The following is a 19698-nucleotide window of genomic DNA, read 5'->3' on the forward strand; positions in this document are numbered from 1 at the left end:
CTAGTAATTTTCAAATGCCTTCTGGTGAGCTCAGTGGCCAAGTACCTTTGGTGTGTTTTACCTGAATCTGAGAGAGCTGTGAAGTGCACCAGGGCCACCTGCAACCATTTTGATTCTTCTCTGCAGTCAATGAGAGTCTTGTGATGTGCACCAATGGACTTAGAAGGACCTTTCTGTGTTCTAGACATGCTTGTTAGAGCTCTCTGATGCACACCAAGATTTCCAGTAATATTCTGGGCATGCCAGAAATCTCTGAATGCATTTAGGTAAGCAAACAGAACCTTCTGAGTGTCTTTCACTGACATTAAGGAATCTCTAGTGCTCCCCAGGTGCCATTAAATGTAAAGCCTAATACTGACATTTACCTTAAGCCTAAACTGATCCTAAAACTTACCCTAAACCTAGAGAAAAGCAAACAATAAACCATAACCCTAAATTTTAACCTGAACTCTAATCCTAACTCTGAACTTGAACTACAAAGCCTAACCAAAGCCTGTCAGGGCTCTTCTGGATAGCAGCACAGCTCTCTGGTGAGTCAGCCATTCCTCCATTTTATATCATGTACTGTAAATGTAAATGTACTGAGGGTGCACTCTATCCTATCTTCCAGCTCATTAACAAAAATTAATGCCAAGGCCAAGGTTCAGCTCACGCCAAGACTTAGGAGTGGAAAAATGACAAACCCTAGGGGTTCCATTGTTGCCGGGTTGCAAAAAAATTTCATCCCAAAGACTTTTCCCTATGTTATCACCATGTGTGTCAGCCAAGGCTCAGCTAAGTCTGGAGTTAGGATCCAAGAATGTTCCTGTTTTATTGGCTCCCCCAGAGTCCTTGTTTTACCTGTTGATCTAAGCCAAAGTGATCATTTTGCTTTTCAGTACACCTACATGTCCTCCACATGCCCCAGGGCCCTCAGAGTGCCTTTTTGTGTCCACCTAAGAACCTCCACGCACCTTCAGAGCTGCAGTGGTGAGTAGATGATGATCTCTGTACCTCATCTTTTCTTCCAAGTCCTTTGTTTGTAGTGCAGAATCTCTTATCTTCACTGTAACAGGAAAAGCTGAGTGGAAGTCGATGACTCTATTCTAAAGGTACAGTTGATTTATACACTTTTATGATGCACAGTGCACATTTCCACTGCTCATTCACTACAATAATCTCTCAGCTGACTTCTCAGGAGCAGAACTGAGGATGATATTTGTTCAGATATGCATATTACAAATACTAAATAACACAGCATAGGAAGCTTATACATGGCTCATCACTACACAAGCCAATCAATGAATAAGGAAACTCTGAAAAAAGCAGTGAGATTGAGAGGTATTTTTCTCCTGGCATCTGAGGATGCCTGGTGCTGTAACAAATAGGATACTCTAGAGAGCAATGATGGGAGAAACATTTAAGACGTTACTCAATTGTACATAACAACTATTATACTCCAGGCATAATTTGTAGTTTATTATTATTTAAGTGCATTACTGGACGCATGGAGCTAAGTCAAAATCCTATGCAATTTTCAATGATTTCAAATAGGAAAGCATTATATTAAGCATTAAACCATACATAAGGGGAGTATCTAAAGAAAAAAACAACAAACAAACAACAACCAACTGATCAGAGGAGACTCTGGCATGCACTTAAGTGTGTCCAGTTGCACCAGTCCATAATCTAACTTGAGCACTTGCTCAAAATTGCTTCTTGGCCACATTTACTCAGACACAGTTACAAAACATTCCTCCCGTACATAGCAATCCAGCTCCTGCTGGCCTTGTTCACTTGTAATGTATCTGAATTAAAATACCTGGAAAGACCAAAAGAAAAATTCAGATAACTTCATATCAACTGGAATCTGATCCATCCATTCTTAGCCATTTTATTCTTCCTTAGAGTCTTGCATTGCTCCTGCTCTTAGCCTTGCTGGGGATGCAAAGATGTGGCAGATTGTGAATGGTAGCATCAAGCCTTGTCTTCCTATTTGTGGAGGTAGGCATCAAGCCAGAGCTCTCCTGAATTCTTCAAAGAGCTGAGAGAAAGAGAATGAGAACATTATGTCAAGTTGCTTAGGAGGGGTGTTTCTGGAGATAAGGGAAACAAGGATTTCCACTTCTTGTAAAAATGAACAAGTCATCCTTTTTCTTAGAACTCCCACCTCTCCTACATCCTTCTGTATTTTTGTCTGCAGTGTGTTATCTGTTACTTACTGCACAATATCTGCAAAGGCGGTGAGCAACGGCTTGCATTGGTACTCAATGCCATGTTTGGCACACAAGGATTTCACCAGTGGAGCCACCTTCCAGTAGTTGTGTCTTGGCATTGTAGGGAATAAGCTGTGAATAGGAGACAAGTTCTCTTCCAGTGCGCCATCAGAAATTTTATCTTTTACAAGTTTCTGTTCATTATCACTTCCTAAGAATCTCATAGCCCACACAAAACAAGACTTGTTGCTGCTCCTGTATATCCCTGTTTTTAGCACAAGGAACTCAGTATTTTCCTGCTTCCCCCTCTTCCTTATTTTTGCACGTCTGAAGCAAGGTTTCTCCTAATTAAGCGCTACTGAAAATTAGAAGAACCCACTTCTGTCCATTTTTCTCCAAAAGTAATTATCTTCACAGCTAGTCAGCACAGGAATGGAAATGGCTATCCTTCAGTTTCATATCTCAGTTTTGTGAATAATAGTGTTAGTAGTTGATGTAGGTAGAGCTAAACCACTGCATCAGATTACAAACAGGGTGCCTCGGAACATACATTTAAGCTTCTGCTTTGGACAGACATTGTTGCTACTGAATTATTTAACAGATCACATCCATTTCAGTTTTCCAACTTCCTGCAGTGAAGGTTTTGAATTAACACTAAGATGGTCTTTATAATTTTCATTCTCTAAGACAAATTCACTGGTGCTACAATTAATTGTAGGATTCATGCAAAGAATGGGGGAGGGGGGAAAAAGAAAGAAAAATTTCTCAAGGTATGTACTCACTGATGTTCAATCTGAAAGTTCAGATGCCCAGTAAACCAGTCATTGAACAGAGACTGCTCAACATTACATGTTGCCTGGAGCTGGGAAAGGGAAGAAGAACAGCTAAAATCAATACAGATTGGTGACTTTCATTTGTCTTAAGAGCATGCTTCTTTTATTCTATTATTTTATTTTAGCTTAAGCTGAGCTACCCGCAGGGCAGGAATCATATTCCTCCTTCAGCTTTGTGGAACAGCAGTGTTATGTAGACTGGATAACACGGACCACGGTAAAACAAGGAGATGGTGCTGTGCTCCTGTGAACGTGTGTGAACAGTCAGTCAAATGTTTATCCTCAAACCAATGTCTGCAGAAAGAGGAGGGGCGTCTGTGATAGTTTTACTACTGGACTCCAAAGAGTTACTGTGCAAAGAAGGGACACCACACTGACATTTCACTGGTGCAAAGGAGCTCAGTCTGAGCAGGACACAAACTTTCATCTCTTTAGAAGGAGAAAGTATTCAAGACAGAATATTACAGTAAATATATATTTGATTTTAAATGGCTCATGAATATGCCATTGCTGTTCTCCTTTACCATTACTAGAACTGTATCCCATTTTTATAGAAACATTTCTGACAAAAAAGACCCTAAGTTGATCAAGACCAACCATCTACCTAAATACCAAATCCACTGCTAAACCATGTCCACACGCCCCCTAAGTACCTTCAGGGATGGAAACTTTACCAATTCCCCAGGTAGCCTGCTGTAATGATTAAAGCATCCTTTCCATGAAGAACATTTTCCTTCTATACAATCTAAGTGTCCCCCAATGCAAGTAGAGGCTGTTTCCTCACGTCCTATCACTTGTTACTTGAGAAAAGAGACTGATACCCACCTCACTACATCCTCCTCTCAAGTAGTTGCAAATACTGATAAGTTCTCCCCTAGCCTCTTTCTCCTGACTAAACAACCCCAGTTCCCTCTGCTGCTCTTCATATTTGGTTTCCCGGTCCCTTCATCAGCTTCTTTGCCCTTCTGAGCACGTTCCTGTAACTCAATATCATTCTTGTAATAATCCTATTAATCTTCACCTCCCAGTTACCAGTGGATTTCACCCTTAATGCAATACAGCAGTTTCTTTTCTTGTCATTGGAATTTGCATCAGTACAGCCACAATTATTGAGTACATGTTTTACCTGAGTAGACACCCAGTCCAAATTCTTGTCGTAGTAAATATCCATTGGAATATGGTTCATCTGTGAAACCCAGACAAACCAACTGCTCTCCAGCATCCTGTGCAATCAGACCAGAGGTCAGAATTCAATAACAGATAAGGAAGTCAGTGATGAGCCACCAAAGTTGTCGACAGCGTAAGCCAGACTTGGGGATAGGTGTTAGAACATCAGACTTTCCTATCCAACACCTGGACAAAACTTAAGTTATTATGGATTTCATAAGGAATTATGAAATTTCCACATGAAACTAGAAGCAGAGCCTATTTCCAAAGCACTTAACAGTATGTAAGGTATTTCTCAGCTTGGTTATCATTCACTAAAGTCTTTGCTTTCACAGCTACTGAGGCAGCACAAAACTGGAGTTAACGATTAAGCAGTTTTAGTTTAACTTCAAATTATAAGAAGGAATAAGAGGAAGAACAAGGAAAAAGCAGAGAAAGATAGGCAGGCAGATTAAAAAACACAGAAATGAAGACTAAAGAAACTTCTAAAGAGATATTACCTGAATATAAAGTAATATGCCAGGAGACTCTTCATTTCTAATAATGATCCATAAGTAAAAAAGAATCTGATATAGAAGGTCAGCATACATGCCAAGTCCTTCCAAAACCAAAGACAACAAAAGAGAATATCATTAGATACTGCATTTCTTTTCTAAACATCATATGTACAGGATAAATTTCTGTATTTAATTTCTGCAGGTTTTTGTTGTGCGGCTTTTTTCCTTTTTTCCCCTAGACTGATTGATCGAAGGAAATCCAAATTAAGAGAAGCTAGCAGTTTCTTTACACAGCTTGCTATAATTGAATTTGAACAGTCAGTCCTAGTAAGTGGATTAATGTATTAGCAAATAGCTAAGCATTCAAAAACACTGCTTTAAGACTTGTACCAAACCATTGACTGTGAGCCCTCCAGTGAGCAGCATGCTAGACAAACTACTTCGTTCTGCTCTGTTTTTCTAAACTCATAACACATGCAAGAGAAAGTAGAATGAAGCATAAGCACTGGCTGCCTAGCATGGGAAATAATGCCAAATGCATTCATATTGCTGACAAATCAAGCACAACAGTTCCTATAAATCAACATTCCTCTGTTTCTGACCAGTATGGACACACACAATGATTTTGCAAGAGAAGCAAAGCAGTGCAAGCCAAGTAGCCTGTTACTCCTGCCTTTATCATCAAAATAGGAAACAAAGTGATTAGCAGAAAGTATTCGTAGCCACTGAAAATGCTGCACCAAATTAACTGCAGAATTATGCCCAATAGAAAAGCATACTGTGTCATGCTTGAGCTCTAAGGAGAAGGACTGGAAGCCCATAGCCAACCCCTTGGTTGCACAACCAGCAGTACTTACCACCCAGTACCTCTTTGTGTATGCAATATAAAATGTGTGACAGTGGAAGTAGGTGGGAAACAGGAGTGGAGGAAGAGCTGTAATGGAGAATTCATCATCACTGGTGAACTGTGCTGCTTTGCAACAAGAATGAAGCTTCACTAAGATGCGAGAAGGGTACAGAAATGAGAACCTGCAGATCAGGGCAATGATAGTGGAGAAGTGAGAACTCTGATTTTTTTCCTTTTGTTCTGACTGTGCACTTTAATAGCCATATATTATATAGCTGACGTAAACAATCCTCAGAACCCTCATCTCACTCTTCCAGGTAACTTCTCTAAATAATCAGTTAAGGGTATTTCTCCTTTTCTCTCTACAATTTTAACATGACCTAAGATAAATGTACCCCATAACAAATAGAGTAAGTGGAACAAATGTAAGGCAGTTGGTTATAAATATATTAATTTGGTCAAGAATTGTACAGAAACCTGATCTCACATAGAATCGTTCAGGTTGGCACACCAGGAGTTCAGAGCATCAGCTATGATGTCAGAGCAGGTTACTCAGGATTATACCCAGTTAGGTCTTCAAGCTCTCCAAAAATTAGACTCAGACTGATTGCATTCTTCGATGCAGCCAACCTTAGCTCTGCTCAAGCCCTGTAGATCGGAAGCAATATCTACAAGCCCCATTAGTTTTCCTCATGGTATCACAGGAAAATGAAAATACTCACTGAAGAAGAAATATTTGTGCTGATGGTTGTATGGCATGTATTTTTTCTTTTTGATCCCAAGCTGTGAAAATAAACAATAAAATACTGAGTGGAAACTAAGCAACTTGTATGGTTAACCTGCCATTTCCCAGTCTCTTTTCAACAGGTGTTATTCTGGCACACTTCCCACAGCCCTCATTACTACTGCCTCCCTCTTATGCACCTTACAAACCAAACATGCCTTTTCTACAAATCCCATTCTAGATAACTTCTTTAATACTTTATAGCTCTGTAAAGTCCTTCAGAGATAAGCAGTTAAGCAAGCTTCTTCTTCAGTAGGAGGGAAGTGAAATGCAATTGCTGAAAAGTAGTTCTAAATACATTTATGTTAAACTAAAACAGAAGTAACAGCCCATAGGAAGGACGAAGCACTTGCACTGATACACAGTAGGAAATAAAATTGCTGTCACAGATACCACCATAATCTGTGTTGAAGGGGAATAATATAATAAAATTATACCAGAATGTTTTATCTGATAAAAGATGATGTGATTCATAAGTGTAAGAGTTATGATAATAACTAAGTGAATAAAGGTAAATTTCAACGGTTCGATTTCTTTGCCTATGCATTCCTGCTAAGTTCATAATTGATTTAGTGCAACCTTAGATGCTTCAAATCTGTGTTGTACTATTAGTCAAAAATACTTAAGTAATACTTAAGTAACAGCTTCGTGTTGGCAAAGGCATTTTTAAAAGAAAACTCATTCACTGCTCTTAGCTATTTCAGCAAGGCCTCAAAAAGCAACTAAGTTGTGCAGTGAAGGCTGCAGCATTGTCTCAGGTTATTGCTTCTAGTGATGGCCCATCAGCACAAGCTGAAAACATCTTATGTGGACAAATGACATCTGCCCTAACCAGTCCTAGAGAGCTAAAGAAGAGCTACTGGTTCTTTAGCCCTGATGTGCCAGCTGCCTGTCATATCAGGCAAGCGTGCCAAAGCAGCCTGTATCTCTGAGCCTCAGACATTAGCATTGACTAATAATCCCATGTAGGCATGCTTGATATTAATCTTTACAGATCACTAATAATCATTAATTGCTGAATTATTATACAACCCACTAGGCCATTAAGTTGCTATAACCATTAGTAGTCCTTTTCCTTCTGGGAAATGCATTTGTCTAGTTGTTTAAAATGACTTATTAACAGTTTAAGCAATTTTTAATGAACATAATAAAAAATGTGACCTGCTCAGAAAGGCTGAAAGAGACAGAAAACAACATTTTCTCAGAAACTATGACCACACCTTAGCTTTAGATATTTTTGATATAGTGTGCTTTTGGTGGTCCTTCCCAGCTCCTAGTACATGGCTACACGTGCATGCACACACAGACATACTGACCTCCACAGAGAATTTCTTTCCCAAAGTAAACAAGAAAGGGTGCATGTCGATGTCAGGATCTTTCCGGAAGCAATTGGGTTTGGAATGGTGTCGAGAATGCAAAAGAGTCCACCATTTGGCTGATGCCCCCTGTTTATGTGAAGAACAGAGTATGATAGCTACAGTGTTCTCACTGCCAAACTCTCATTAATTCCCCTTCTTCATGCAGCGCTGAATGCTGTCTTTAGAGCGCACACACTTTTGCAGGAAGATCATCAAATCTAGAACGTTTTTCTGTGGTCAGTTACTTACAATCAAATGGCACATCACGAACTTGTGCAGCAGGTGGTTCCACTTTGCCTTCCTGAAGACTGAAAGATGTCCTAAATCATGTTGTAACCATGAAGCCTGGACCTGAAAGAGAGAAAAGGAAGGTCTGGTGACACAAAAGTGACACAAAAGAATAATAAAGATCAGAACAATGAAATAGCTATTATTTACTTTGAGATATCAAGATCTGTTAGTTGGACACTTCTTCAAAGCCATAGTCAGAAAGGAACTATGAAATCCTGATACTCTTAATTTCCACAAAAGATTCTTGTCTTTAAACTGGAGAAACATGGATTTGACAGCCCATGTAGTGGATAAGTAATTGGCTGGATGGTAACACTCAAAGAATTGCAACTGCTCAACAGCTCAACATCCAGGTGGAGACAAGTGGCAGGTGGTGTTTCTCAGTACAGCAAGATGATTGTTCCTGTCTCCTCCACCTTTCTGACACTCCATCCTCAGCAAAAGAAGGGCTTGGACCTGTTGGAGTGGGTCTAGAGGAGAGCTATGAGGATGATCAAAGGGATGAAGTACTTCTTCTCCTATGAAGGAGACATTTATTTTTTTTTTAGCCTGGAAAATAAAGGCTTCAGGGAGACTGTAGCAGAGTTCTAGTACTTAAAGGGAGACTACAAGGAAGATGAGGTGATACTTTATCAGAGTGTGTACCAGTGGGACAAGGGATAACAGTCTTGAACTAAAAGGGCAAATCTAGGTTAGATATTAGGTAGAAATTCTTTTCTGTGAGAATGATGAGGTGCTGAAACAGGTTGCCCACAGAATCTGTGGAATGATGCTTCGAGCAACCTGATCTAATTAAAGGTGTTTCTGCTCATGGCAGAGAGTCTGGAAGTGGATGATTTTTAAAGTTTCTTGCAATCCAAACCATTCTGTAATTCTGTAATACATCTTCACCAAAAAAACTTAACAGATTAGGCATACTGGAAGCTCCCCACATGCAGAATTTCTTCTTTCCACCTTCTGTTAACAAAGGCCATATAGAGAATGTCTTCTAAAACCAAGAAGAGCTATGCCAAGTAAGGTAACAGATAACTAAATACTGCAATGGTATGTGTATGAAAGTTGACAGAAGTGCTGTATACATGCTGTGGACTCTGTTGCTTACCTGGGAAATGGTCAGCACCAGCATGGAGACAATAAAGGGCACGAAGGATGTCCCAAAGTAAAAGAGAATGAGCCAGGCAGCAGTATCCAACAGGAGAATGTGAGTAAGGTGCAGGAAGAAGAAGAGTTTATTCGGCTCCAGAAGTCCCATTTTCTCCACAGAGGCACGCAATTCACGGAAGTCTTTTACCAGCATTTTCTGTGGGAAGCACGAGTGTCACAGATTTCTTGGTCTCAGAGTATAGCACTGCAACCTCAAAAGACTACACCTCCAGTGCTTCATCTGTCATCTCTCTGGCAGGTAACAGGGTTTATTCAAGAGATGTCTAAGATTGTACTATCTTCTGGATGTTACTGATTCACAATCACCAGAGCCCAGCACTACTCAGACATTGTCAGGAAATAGAGAAGGCATGTGGATGAGGTTGACATAAAGCACCTCTCCTCAGAGTATCAAACTGGAAGGGAAAATGTGTGCATGTGTGTCAAGTACTCAGCAGAATGCATACTAAACATATATGAACAGAGCACACCGTGCTTGTGGCAGCCATTTGGATGAAATCAGTCCTCTTCTTCCACTACCACTTCCAACAGTTCAAGGTATGCTTTCACTTTACTGATCCCAAAATTAGAAGGGGAAGGCAAGTATCTGTGTAAAAAATGGCACTTACTGCCCACTGGGTTTGTAGTTATGACCATGGAGGGTGGATTATGGAACAAAGCACTACAGCATAGGTGATCGACCAACCTATCTTCTTTGGCAGCTCAGCAGGTACCTTCCAAACCTGACTTCTGCCTTAATGAAGTCCAGCCTAAAGAGCCCTGCCAACCTAGTTTCATAATCATTTCTGGGAAACAGAGTTTGCAAGCAGTAAGGCACATGAATGCTCTAGTAAAGGCCAGCTCTAAGAAACAGGCAAAGCATGGCCACAGTCATGGCCCAAAGGAATAGGAAATAGACTTGGACGTTAGGAAGCAATTATGTCCATACAACCCCAAGGACAATTGTATTCCAAGGCTACTTCTGTTATATTGTCTGCACCTCTCTCCTTTCTTTGACATGCAAGATTAGTTATTTTCATACTGCCATCATTAGTGCTTCTGTGAATGATTATGCATTTTGAACTTGAGACCACTACTGGAGGCTGTCTCAGAAGGCAGTGAATTAAGTTTCACAGTCTGTATTGTATAGGTTAATACACTATCTGCATTCTCTCCCTACAGATACCTACAGCAGAAGGAAATACAGTGTAAAATCTCACCATCAACTGAAGAGAATTACTGAGTTGTTGGTTAGCTCTTTCTCAAATCAACAGAAAGAAGAAGAGGTGATAACTAATATTCATGAGAGCCAAGGCTATAATTTATATAGCTGCTGTGATAAGGAAAAAAAAAAACAACTTAGAAATGACATTCTCAGATACCTAACATGGATTTAGACCAATACTCATGTATTATTTCTAAATAATTTTTAAGAATTGTTAAGAACATGGATCCCATTGTTTTCAAAGCTAAACTGATATAGAAAAATAAGTTCTAATCTCAGAATATTTGTCTTTGGCTTATGAGAATGGACTTACATTTTTAGTGGGCTCAATACTGGGTTGATCTGGTGCCAGCTCTCCTATCTGCAGCGGCTTCAAGTATTTGTTCACCAGGAGCTTGTCAACATGGAATGCTACAAAAGCATCCTACAAATGCAGGAGAGTTGAAGAAGAGATTAAAAAAAACCCAAAAACACAGTGTTACTACCCTTAATCTGCCATGCATTCACTTGGAGGAACCACAGTGACAAAGATTGCAGTGACAAAAGGTAGAAAGGTTTACCTTTCTACCTCCTCTTTTTTTGACCTTCCATGCCCCACTCCCCAGTCACCTTTGCCTTACATGCTTTTAAAGAGAGATCTTATTTCAGCTGGTAAACTGAAGATGTCTGATTTCCACAACTGCAATGACTCAGTTGTTATGAATATGTGAGTTGTGGTGCTTCTTATTCACAGGCATGAGAGATTTTGATCTTTCAGAAATACATCCTTCTCAGTGGCTGTATTCCTACTGTTCCCCAAGTAGACATGTAGAACACCAAGAGTTCTGGCATGTAAATGCTAAGTAGCCATGGAAAACTAAATTAAAATACAGGTTCTGAAGGAGTAGGTAGACAGGTGATAGCAATGTGAAATTGCTTTAGGAGACAGATCAGAACAACATTCCAAGCAGCTCCAAATACAAAATTCCACTCCCAAATTAACGAACACAGCATGGATTTCATAAAAGACTAAGTGATACAGGCAACTTTTTTCTCATACTTTGAGATATTCATACAGGAATGAATGTAAGGATGCAATTCACATGAACAGGCCTGGTTAGGTGTTAACTGATCTCTCACAAAGATATAAGTGTGAAGAAACAGCAGTCTGATGGCTTCCAGGCAGGGCTGGGGAGAAAAGGGCAGAAAAGCAAGAGACAGCTCCATTAATAGAGCACACAGGGAGTAGCAGCTGGAGCCCTGAAGGGAATAGGAGTGCACACTTGGATGTGCTACAGCTGAGACTAAGCTGGAAATGTGGTCTGGAGGAGTTAAACTCCTCCATCTGTGGAAAATTGCTTTCATACATCTAAACAAAGGGCTTCAGCTTAGTGCTCTGCTGGCATGCTTTCATTTAAGCCATCTTTCATCTGAATCAATTTTTGCCAGTCTAGCCACACCAAAATTAGTGCTTTACTGCATTCCAGCCCCAATTTGCTACAGAATCTGTCCCATATTCCAATCTGTCCATATTCCAAATTCCAGAACAGGTCTTGTCACCTGTTCAACTGATTTGGAGGCCTGTGTGCAACACACTAAGTACTGAGTGCACAATCACTACCAGAGGTGAACCTATGCCAGCAGTTTCCACAATGAAATTCAGCAATAAACTGTAGCTCTAACAACAAATAAACAAGTAAGCAGCTTCTTTGAAAACCAACAACAGGAAGGGACACTATTTCATGTTGTTGCACTAGTAGGCATTTTTACAGTTGCCAAAATGCAAACAAATTTAACTAAACTGTAATCCAGAAGAAAAAATCCAGTCTCAAAACAATTACTCCTGTTTTCTGTGCCACTTGATTCCCCTCTTCTATCCTTTGTGAGAAAGAAATCAGCAACAAAAGGAGTCTAATTCACAGATCTATGCAGCATGAGCGTTGCTAACATTTTGACTTTAATCATACTCATTTCCTATCCTTCAGATTCCTCTTCTTACTCAAAGCCCTCCACAGTTATTATCCTCCAAGCCTATCTGCTCTTGGTCAAACTAATCTCCCAGTCAAACTAAGGGTATGTTGGTTTTTTTAAATTTTTTATCATGCACATCCAAAAGATTGAACAATTTGACCTATTCCAAGATGCGCAGGCCACACTAAAGTCTTCTGAATTTTGTTAATAAATGCTCCTTCCACTGCTTTTTCTCTCTGTCTCCTATATTAACTAAAAAGTATGTAGGATTCATACTGTCTCATAGCACTGCACTGAGTGCTGAAGAGGAATTTCCTACTCTATCTGCAGTGTTCAAGTTGATTTTCAGTGTAAAAATAAAGTTTTCTATAAACAATAAAGCTCAGGTTCAGATATAATCATGCTGCACAGAGAGCAAAGAGTCCACACTATTAACTTGCCTTCCTTTTGGTACAGGTTGACTAGGGCCAGCACAGCTTTCTCTGTACTTTATTACATGACTCTGCAGCATAGGCATACTTGTACCAAATAATCCAACCAGGCATTTTCCTATTATGGTGCACAGCTTATTTCATATGCATGAGTGTGAAAACAGTTGAGTTGGGGTCACACAAAACTGGCTGAAGTCTGTCAGGGCTTACCATTTGGACACGATATCCATTAATAAAATGCAACTCAGATCCTAGAAACAAAGCATCTGTATTTTTCGGGCTCATCCACCATTTGGGCTGTTTCAGCAGCCTGAGATGAAAGAAATCCGACAGTACTAACTAAAGCAAAGGAATGATGGAAAATATAGAACACAAAACATTGCTGATTTTCATGACCCTCAAACATCCCATTTATACGGGAGATCCAGGAACTGATAATCTTGCTTGTGTTGCTCTTTCAAAACACAGAGCAAGGAAGCAATCTCATTTGCCAGATTTTTGTGCACATGTTGATTTACCACTTTTTTCAACATTTCCTGCATATACCAGAGGGCAAGAACTCCAGGGAACGTGCTTAATGTTTTGATGGGCATTCCCACAGATTCCCACAGCATTAAGATAGACAAGAATGGTGCTAAGTAGATGTTTTTCTTTGTCAACAGACTAACATGCCAACAGTTGGTATTTAGCAGATGCTTCCAATTTTATTCATCCAAAGGATCAGAAAGCCCACGGGCTATAACTGTAGAAACTTTTCTGGACTGCTGCTTGTGAATGCATGCTGCCTTGCCTTTTCCTACAATTACATGGGATGACACGGAGGAGGGGATACCCAGCCTAAAAGTAAAAAGAGCAATCACTATAGTTGCCTTGTGGCTGTTGTGGCTGAGGCAGCTTCCTCACTTTACCCCAGCCGTTAACTGCTGCAGTTATAGCAGCTGTAAAATAAGATCAAGAGACAAGAATAGTCTTGAGGACACCGATGAGATAAAACAGTTACAACCTGATTGCCCCAAGGCTAAGCCTTTTCTTAAGCACCTTCTTTCCAAAGGTGTTCAAGGCCAGGTAGGTTGGGGGCCATGGGCAACTTGATATGGTGGAAGATGTCCCTACCCATAGAAGGGAGTTGGAGCTGGAGCTATCTTTAAGGTCACTTCAATCCATTCTATGATTTACCAGTTTCCATAGCATAAGCAGGAAAGCTTACACATACCAACAGTACCGCTGAGCCAATTGCAGCCCCCCAACCACCACGTATTCCCAGCACAATCACTCCCTGTGCTCTTACTGCATGATGCTGGCCAGACACCCAACACACAGCACAAGCTGTTGGTGAGCATCTCTTCCCCATCCTGCTACCTCTCACCGTGACATCCTGCCCGGCGTGGCTGCTGATAAGCAGGGCACCACCCGGGTGCCTCCGATAGAAGCGGCTGATGTCGTACACCTTCCTGTCGATCACCACCCAGCGCTCCTGCAGTGCTGGGCCCTGGCCCGTGCGCTGTGCAACCTCCTCCCAGGTGAACCATCGCATCACCAGTTCGGCCACTGCATTCCCATCCTGCTTCCTGTCCCCATGCTGTGGAGCCATCCTCCTGCTCCTCTCACTGCTCAGCCTCACCCAGCAGCCCCTCCATCCTGCCTCTGTACCAGTATATAAAGGTTGGGACATGTCTACGCAGCCCACGCCCACCTTGTTTTCTCACTCCATCTTTCAGGAAATACAGGTGGTGTTGGCAAAGTGACAGCTGCAGGCAGAGCTCCTCTGGGCTTCCCTCTTCCCAATCCCCACTCAACAAATCCATCAATCACTCACTCCTCAAAGCTTCCTCTTTTCAGCCCAGCACCCACACTGCAATGCAGGCAGGCAAAAACTACCCAGTAAATACAGGTGTTGAGTGTCACACCATGCAATTTCTTATTTATGAGCTTGTTTTGTTCCCAAGACTTCCAGTGTTCTTTGTGCAGGGAAAACTTCACTAAGAAAAATATACTTCTGATTAACTTACCTCCCAAAATAATATTCCTCTGCATCTCTGTTAGGATACTACAGCCCATGAACCCTTTAGTAAGAAATATGAATTGTGCAGAACAGGGCAGGAAGAAGGAGGCTTCATGGTGCCCCTTGCATTAATAGGGCTCCTCAGAGCTCTGCACTTTGTGCTTCTGTTACCCTGGGTAAGCCTGGGGTGACAAACACAAACTGTTATGTTAGGTTCTGATTGTAGGCTTTTTCTCCCCTTCTGTCTCGTAAAATTACCATGTAAGCTATTAGGAAAAAATTCCAACTATTAACTTCAGGAAATTAATGTTAATTACAAAACAAAGCTTGATTTAGCTTTTCCAAACTTCCTTAAGCAGTCACAGCAGTCATGTTATTCTTTCTTCTAATTTAAAAACAGACTATAAAGTCTTGAAACTATTCTAAAGCCACACCTGAATCAGTGATTTCACTATTCCACATAAAGACAACACCTCTTAAACACATATTGGCATCAATCAGGATGGAGGAATCGAGAAGGGTTTTCAAATTATATGACTAAACCTAAAAAATTAATTTCTCAGTTATCTTTTCATCACTGGCAACATTTCACTTGAACTAACGTACATATCTGTAATATTTCTCACGTATCTACTTGTATTTTTTCGATTGCTTTTGAGTCTGCTATGGTCAGTTCTCACTTAGTAATAATTCTACAGTTCAAGTTAGAAAGGTTGATCCAAATAACCTTGAGAAATCTCACAGTTATCACAGCTGAGTTGTTTAAATAGTGTTAATGTCTTTTCTCCTTTAGAAGAACATGTGGAAAGACTGAAGTCAGTTTCTCAGTTCAGCTGCCAATGACAGCCAATAAAAGAGTTTAACAGTCATTACCATCGTGTCTCTTTGCTTCTCCCCTTTTGTAGCAGGCAATCAGAAAGCATACTTTCTTGTTCCAGTTTTTGTGGACTAACATTGAGATAAGACACCTCTGGTTCACTGGTACACATCCGTGGGACGACAGCAGGACATGTTTCTTCCAGCATTCCTCCCACACTGGATACTGTGAGATAAAAATAAAAAAAAGAAAGAAAAAAGAAAAAAAAAAAAAAAAGAAAGAAAGAAAAAAGAAAAAAAAAAAAAAGACCAACCGTGATTCATTCATAAACCAGTATCTGGAAACTTCAGAATCATAGAACATCCTGAGTTGGAAGGGACCCACAAGGATAATCAGGTCTAACTCCTTGCTTCTCTAACTCTGGCAGCTTGGGGTCCTGCCTGTTGTTTTGAGGACCCTTTTCCATTCCCACCACCCTCTGGTGAAGAACATTTTCCTAACCCTCACCCAGCCCTCCCCTGATGCAGCTCCATCAGGCCCTGTCGCTGTCACAGAGCAGAGCTCAGCACTGCCCACCGCTCCCTATGAGGATCTGCAGCCACCTCTGCTCAGTTCCTCTGCTCTGGGCTGAGCACACCCAGGAACCTCAGACCCCCCCTACACAACTTGTCCTCCATACCTTTGACCATCTTCATGGATGCATTCTAACAGTTTTTATGTCCTCCTGATATTGTGGCACCCAAACAGCATCCAGTGCTGGAGGTGAGGACACACAGCACAGAGCAGAGCACAGCAGGACAAGCCCTTCCCTTGCCCAGCAGCAGTGCACCCTAGGGTATGGATGGCCCTTTGGGCAGCCAGGGCACACTGCTAGCTCACATCAACTTGCCACCAGCCAGAACACCCGATCCCCTTCTGTGGGGCTGCTCTCCAGCCTCTTGTCCCTCATTCTATACCTACAGCCAGGGTTGCCCTGTTCCAGAGGCAATCTGGCAGTTGCTCTTGTTTAACTTCAACTGGTTGGTAACTACGTAAGCCTCTAATTTGTCACGATCTCTCTATAAGTTCCCTCCACCTCAAAGGAGTCAATAGTTCCTCCCAATTCTGTACCATCTGCAAACTTACTTAGTATGTGTTTGAGTCCTACATCCAGATCATTTACAAAAGCACTGAAGAAAACTGCACCTAAAATGGAGCCCTGTGGAACCCCTCTAGATACCTGCCACCAGCTTGGTATAACCCCAGTTACTGTAACTCTATCAGCCTGACTCATCAGCTCCTTTTCACTCCCGGCATTATGCTGCACGGTGAATATTTTGTCCAGAAGGATACTGTGAGAAACAGTATCAAAACTTGGCTGAAATCCAAGATGACATGAACTGGCTTCCCTTGGTCAAATAGGTGGGCAACCTCATCGTAAAACAGGACAAGGGGAAATGGCTTTAAGTTGAAGGAGGAAAGATTTAGGTTGGATGTCAGGGGGAAATTCTTCACAGAGAGAATGGTGAGGTGCTGGAACAGGCTGCCCAAAGAGGTTGTGGATGCCCTGTCCCTGGAGGTGTTCAAGGCCAGGTTGGATGGGGCCCTGGGCAGCCTGGTCTGGTATTAAATGGGGAGGTTGGCGGCCCTGTTTGTGGCAGGGAGGTTGGAGATTCATGGTCCTTGAGGTCCCTTCCAACCAGGGCCATTCTGTGATTCCGTGAAAAGGAGATTAAATTTGTTAAACAGAACCTTCCCCTTGTGAACTTGTTTTGGCTGTGACTAACTGTCTTCTCTGAGAGGCATTAAGCAGCACTGAGAACCTGGCTGGAACCAGGAGTCAGGCAATAGCTTAGCTGAAGTTTAGATTTTAAACACTGCCCCCAAGCATCTAAAACTGCAGCCAAGCTATTAAGTCCTTTTATGAAAGTATGTTAAACCCTTAGATAACAGAACCTTTAATTACTCCTGATTGAGCCACATAATCCATTAAGGAACTGCCATATGACTTGTATGACACTCATGATTTTGCCATTGTGTCAATGTGTACACATTACTCTGATAAAAATGCTGATAACATTTGCTACTGCATCAACCAAGACAATAAAGCAATACACTTGCTAACAAAGAGTTAATGAATCTGAACAACAGCTAGCTATTACATGAAATTGCCAGCTACTCCATTTTTTAGTGGATTCTCCTCCTCCAATAGACTAAGCTTGGGCATTTCCAGTATTACAGCTCCCCATTGTCACATTTTGCAATCTGTTTTTCACAATAAAAGATCAAGCAGCTAAAAAGATAAGCATCAAATTATGATTAAAGGATCTACCTTCATGATAGGCAGTAGATTCTCCTATCCTTGATAGGACAATGAGAAATTGTTTCAAATTAAAAGAGGGGAGATTTAGATTGGATATAAGGAAGAAGTTTTTTACAATAAGGGTACTGGCACAGGTTGCCCAGAGAGGTGGTGGATGCTCCATCCCTGGAGACATTTAAGGCCAGGCTGGATGGGCTCTGAGCACCTGATGAATTAATCTTGTATGCAGGTTAGAAGCTGAACACAGATTTTTCAAACTAAGCTGTTGCATATTAAGTGTAATTAAGATACTGGCTTATTCCCAGAAGTCTATTTAGTTACCTGTCTGCAGGCATGGAGTTCATGAACACCGGAGAAAGATTAACTAACTGAATGCCATCAAAGTTACATCTGTAGCCTCCTATAGCCTGCACAAATGCTGAAAAATTGGTTTAATATTTCCACTGATTGATGCATAAGCATTTTCCACATTTGGAAAATGTCCTGGAAAGTAATTCAAGGAGATTAGTGCTGTACTAGTGCTTCCATTACTGTCAAGCTTTGTACTAAGTGTGCCCTATCTACTAACACCCCATTTGGGGATACGTTCCTTTACTCTGTCAGAAGGGGCAACTGATGATATATTCGCAACGTTATACTCTGATAAATACCTTGATTTGGTCTGAATAGGAAAAAAAAAAAAAAAAAAGGCAGGGTATTCATTTGCCTGATAATCAGTATATGAGATCCAATGTTCCTATCTCTGTTTTCTACTTTGAAATGCTAGAAAATAGATTGAATGAACTGCGTAGGATTCCTCCTTTGTTATTGTATCTGGGTAAAATCTTTTGGACAAGTTCCTCTCTCATTACAATTGTGTGGGCAACAGTAATAATTTTGGTAACAGATAACACTATGAATTTTAACAACACAAGAAACTGAATGATATCAGTTACTTGTCTTGTTAAACACATAATTACATCGTGCTCTGTACATAACATAATAATCAGAGCAGCCAGCCACAACATAGACACCAAAATCTCCATAAACAGAGATCTCTGAAAACAGCACACAGTGTACTCACTGAAACAAACAAAAGGGGAAAAAAAGAAAAGAAGTACTAATTAAGCTCTGCAAGCCAAATCAAAGCATATATTAACTAAAACAAACAAAACAAAACAAAACAAAACTTTAAAAATTGCAATATCTAAGAATGCAGGTTGTACCCGAGCTACTATTTTCTGCCTATAGCTCTTTGTCTTTTTCTTTTTTGATTCATTGTGTTCACATGGTGCCATATGTTACAGGAATGAGAAGTAGGCAGCAGAGCTTAGTGCTACTCACTGGAGTTGACAGCAACAAGCAAGAAAGTCTGCTACAGTAGGGATGTGAAAAGGTGCTAATGCTTTATTGAGGACTTATGTTCAGCCAAACTGTTGCTATGGATAAGACACTGTCATTCACATGAGCTGAAATAAATTTGGATCTCTGAAAGCACACACTCGTACAGGTTCATGCTGGTAGCCTATACCCAGAAGTGTTATGGAAACCAAGACTGGCATCTATTAACAAGTGCATGTTGTCCACAGATGGCATTGAGGTTAGGTGGCTGGACCAACAGTTGTGCTAGTGTGTAAAGCTGGCAATACTGACGCCAAGCACAAGCAGATATACGTTACTGTCTTCCTAGCTGGAAAGCAGCTTTGGAGAAAATGACTCAGGAATCCGAGTGGGCATCAAACTGAACATAAGACAGCAATGTGCTCATGCCACTAAGAAAGCTAATGGTATTTTTGGCTGCATTTGACAAAGTATCACTAGCAAATCAAGAGAGGTGATCCTTACACTCTACTCAGCACCGGTGTGAAGAAAGAGGC

At 41.0% G+C, this 19698-nt stretch overlaps 1 protein-coding gene across 1 annotated transcript; it reads right to left on the reverse strand.

Moving 5' to 3' along the window:
• Positions 1–1495: 1495 nt before the first annotated feature.
• FADS1 (fatty acid desaturase 1) lies at positions 1496–14312 on the reverse strand. The gene is made up of 12 exons (XM_052695858.1): positions 14088–14312; positions 10654–10764; positions 9075–9272; positions 7931–8032; positions 7640–7768; positions 6262–6322; positions 5550–5626; positions 4696–4793; positions 4155–4251; positions 2978–3057; positions 2202–2327; positions 1496–2023 (listed from the first exon to the last, which is right to left on the reverse strand). The coding sequence occupies exons 1-12, from the start codon at positions 14310–14312 to the stop codon at positions 1972–1974; spliced, it is 1356 nt and encodes a 451-aa protein (XP_052551818.1). The 3' UTR covers positions 1496–1971.
• Between the last annotated feature and the right edge of the window lie 5386 nt (positions 14313–19698).

The sequence above is a fragment of the Tympanuchus pallidicinctus genome, unplaced genomic scaffold, assembly GCF_026119805.1.
Source record: "Tympanuchus pallidicinctus isolate F22 unplaced genomic scaffold, pur_lepc_1.0 scaffold3, whole genome shotgun sequence".
NCBI classification, from domain to species: Eukaryota; Metazoa; Chordata; class Aves; order Galliformes; family Phasianidae; genus Tympanuchus; species Tympanuchus pallidicinctus.